Source organism: Lycium barbarum, chromosome 9 (assembly GCF_019175385.1).
Source record: "Lycium barbarum isolate Lr01 chromosome 9, ASM1917538v2, whole genome shotgun sequence".
NCBI lineage: Eukaryota > Viridiplantae > Streptophyta > Magnoliopsida > Solanales > Solanaceae > Lycium > Lycium barbarum.
Window position 1 is genome coordinate 105,820,915 of NC_083345.1, and position 2,804 is coordinate 105,823,718.

General features: G+C 33.5%; 1 protein-coding gene across 1 annotated transcript; it reads right to left on the bottom strand.

The window, feature by feature from the left end:
- Positions 1-1,180: 1,180 nt before the first annotated feature.
- LOC132612119 (ARGOS-like protein) lies at positions 1,181-1,510 on the bottom strand. The gene has a single exon (XM_060326455.1). It carries the CDS (start codon positions 1,508-1,510, stop codon positions 1,181-1,183), a length of 330 nt encoding a protein of 109 aa, XP_060182438.1.
- Between the last annotated feature and the right edge of the window lie 1,294 nt (positions 1,511-2,804).

The following is a 2,804-nucleotide window of genomic DNA, read 5'->3' on the forward strand; positions in this document are numbered from 1 at the left end:
GCACAACTTGCTGATTGAGTTGCGTCTAAATCCAACGGAAGTTCCGACAATTTATTGTGACAACATTGGTGTCACCTTCTTGAGCAAAAACCCTGTCCTTCATGGTCGTATGAAACATGTTGAGGTGGATTTCCACTTTGTGCGCAAGAATGTTGAACACAACAGAGTTCGCATAGTCCATGTCCATGGTGCTGACCAGCTAACTGATACCCTCACCAAAGCACTTACCAAACCGGCGTTCGACCGCAACTTGTTCAAGCTAGGCTTAGCAACACCTCGCCTAACTTGAGTGGGGCATATTGGAGCATCATTATCTAGATGTCGTTTATCATTGTTAGGAGTCTGTTATATTTATCCTTATGTCGTTTATGCTTATCTCTTAGATTTATCCTTTAGTATAGATTAGTCTCTAGAGTTCTCTTTTAGTTAGAATAGTATTCTTAGGAACAACATGTATTTAAGCTCATTCAAACATTCAATAATACACACAGTTTTTCGATGGCTTCTTCAAGCTCTTATAACTTTATGATATCAATGCGGTTAGATTCATGTGTGTGTGAAAGTACTTAATAGATGTTAGTCTAGAATACTTTATAAGCACCTATATATAAGTCCCTAATAGGTAAGAGTGGATTTTTCTTCTAGAATACTTTATAAGCACCTATATATAAGTCCCTAATAGGTAAGAGTGGATTTTTCTAACGATATGCAGTGAATTTAATGTTTATTTCCCTATTCCATCTTCCTAGTGCCCTCATAATATTATCAAGGGTCTACTTAATATTCCAACAAAGCGGTATTAGTGCGTTGATTCAATCCTTAACGATATGACGGTGAAAATTTAGCAATCTCCATTGGAAGTGTTCCTTCAAGTTTGAGGAATTGTAAGAGAAATAAATAACGATCTAGCAAAATAAATAGTCTCTGATCAGATCAATCCCAGCTCTAATATTTGTTAAATGAAATAGTAGTGATAAAGAAATTGAAGGAGAGAGTATAACATTAATAAACAAGAACGTAAATAAAGAGCAATTGCTCTTTATGTAAAATGAAAAAGTGAAACGAAAGAACTGTCTTGTATATTGTCAACAACCTTAATAATTTTGAGTAACTAAAAAGCCTATATGTATGTAATTGTTTCTCTTTAAGTAACCTTCTTACAAATATGTATATGTTCTCCTCACATGACATTATTGGAAGGCATGAAAGCCAAGACCATAAGAAGTAGGAGAATGAAAACAGGGAGTAGCAACAATATGAATGATGGTGGTGGTGGCAATGGTGGAAGTATCAATGGCAGAAGTAACAAAGATACAGTGACACAAGTTAGAAAAAGCAATGACACTAAGCTGAAATAGCTGATGGAGGATGACACATTCCTTTTACCATATTGCCCTTGTGAGAATAATCTTGAATTCTCTATTTTCTTTCCTTCCATCAAATTAATAATAATTCCATTTTTCCTGTGGAAGTACTCATCATTGGAGTTTTTCACTGCTTTAACATCCATAATTAATGTTTGCTTAAGTAGTCACCAGTTCTACCAAGGCTTTGGAATAGTGACTACGAGGGACGACTTCTCTTGCTGATCACTCTCTCTTAATTAATTAATTTCTTCGATTCGATTAGGGTGAATGAGTTTCTAGGATGTATTGAATTTCCATCAGCGCTTCCAATTGATCTTGAGGAAGGAAAGAAACTAAAATACCCAAGTGGAACTGAGAAGATCAAACGAACTCGACAGAGCACGAAGCGACCAAGGCAGTTACCTACGTTAAATATAAAACCAGCCTTTTATAGTTGTTGTTAAAGCAAACAGCTAAAGCTTTTCTGTTGATTTCGCCAGACAGCCGATCCAAGACCCTTATGCATGCATTGACCGATCAACAAATCTAACAAAAAGAACAAAGATGGGAGAACAAAAAAGCTGAAGATTTGGGATGAAGGAGAAAGGAGATCAAGGAAAAAAAAAAGAAAAAGAAGCAGTTTGAGAGTATTTCCTATTTTTGGTTTGAGATTTAGATATATGGATGTACTTATGATAATTATTTTGTACTAGATGTTGGTATCTATATATATACTATGCCTATATAGGAAGAGAGAGAAAAAAGGTAAAAAAATGCAGTGGGATTCAATGAATTTCCTAATCAAGTTGATGTTTTTGGAAAAAACAAATGAGGGACATTTTCCTTGTCCAAGATTCTTCTCCCCTGAGCGCAACGATAGAGTAGGGAGTTTAAACAAAGAAAATTCAAAAGTAGAAGCAATTTTTAAATTTCTTTATCACTTTACAATTTTCTGTCATGTCGAACCGATGTAACAGTTTATATATAATAAAAAAATTATCTTTGCCCTGTATATTTTCGGAGTATAATTTTTCAATGAATGTGGATTCATTTTTTCAGCCAATTGTCCGCTAATGGCTTACGAATAAATAAGTTATTTTTTCAATCTCGTGCATGTACCTAGGTTTGTTTATCATGATTACATAACAAATTTAAGGTAAGAATATATCACTTAATTATAATTTAACTTACATACATACATAGTATAAAAATATTCTTATATAATCAGTATATTTTATGAGTCCGTAACTTAAATGACCCAAAAAGTGATGTTTGAGACCAAAATAATGCATTAAAAAAAAAAAAAAAGTAACCAAAGTACCCCGTGCACTAAATTAGTGCAAAATAGGAATAAATTGCAAATTTACAGTTACGTCCTGTTGCGCTCTAAATTAGTGCGCAATAGAGGTTATATATATATATATATATATATATATATATTGTACAATTTTAAAGTTC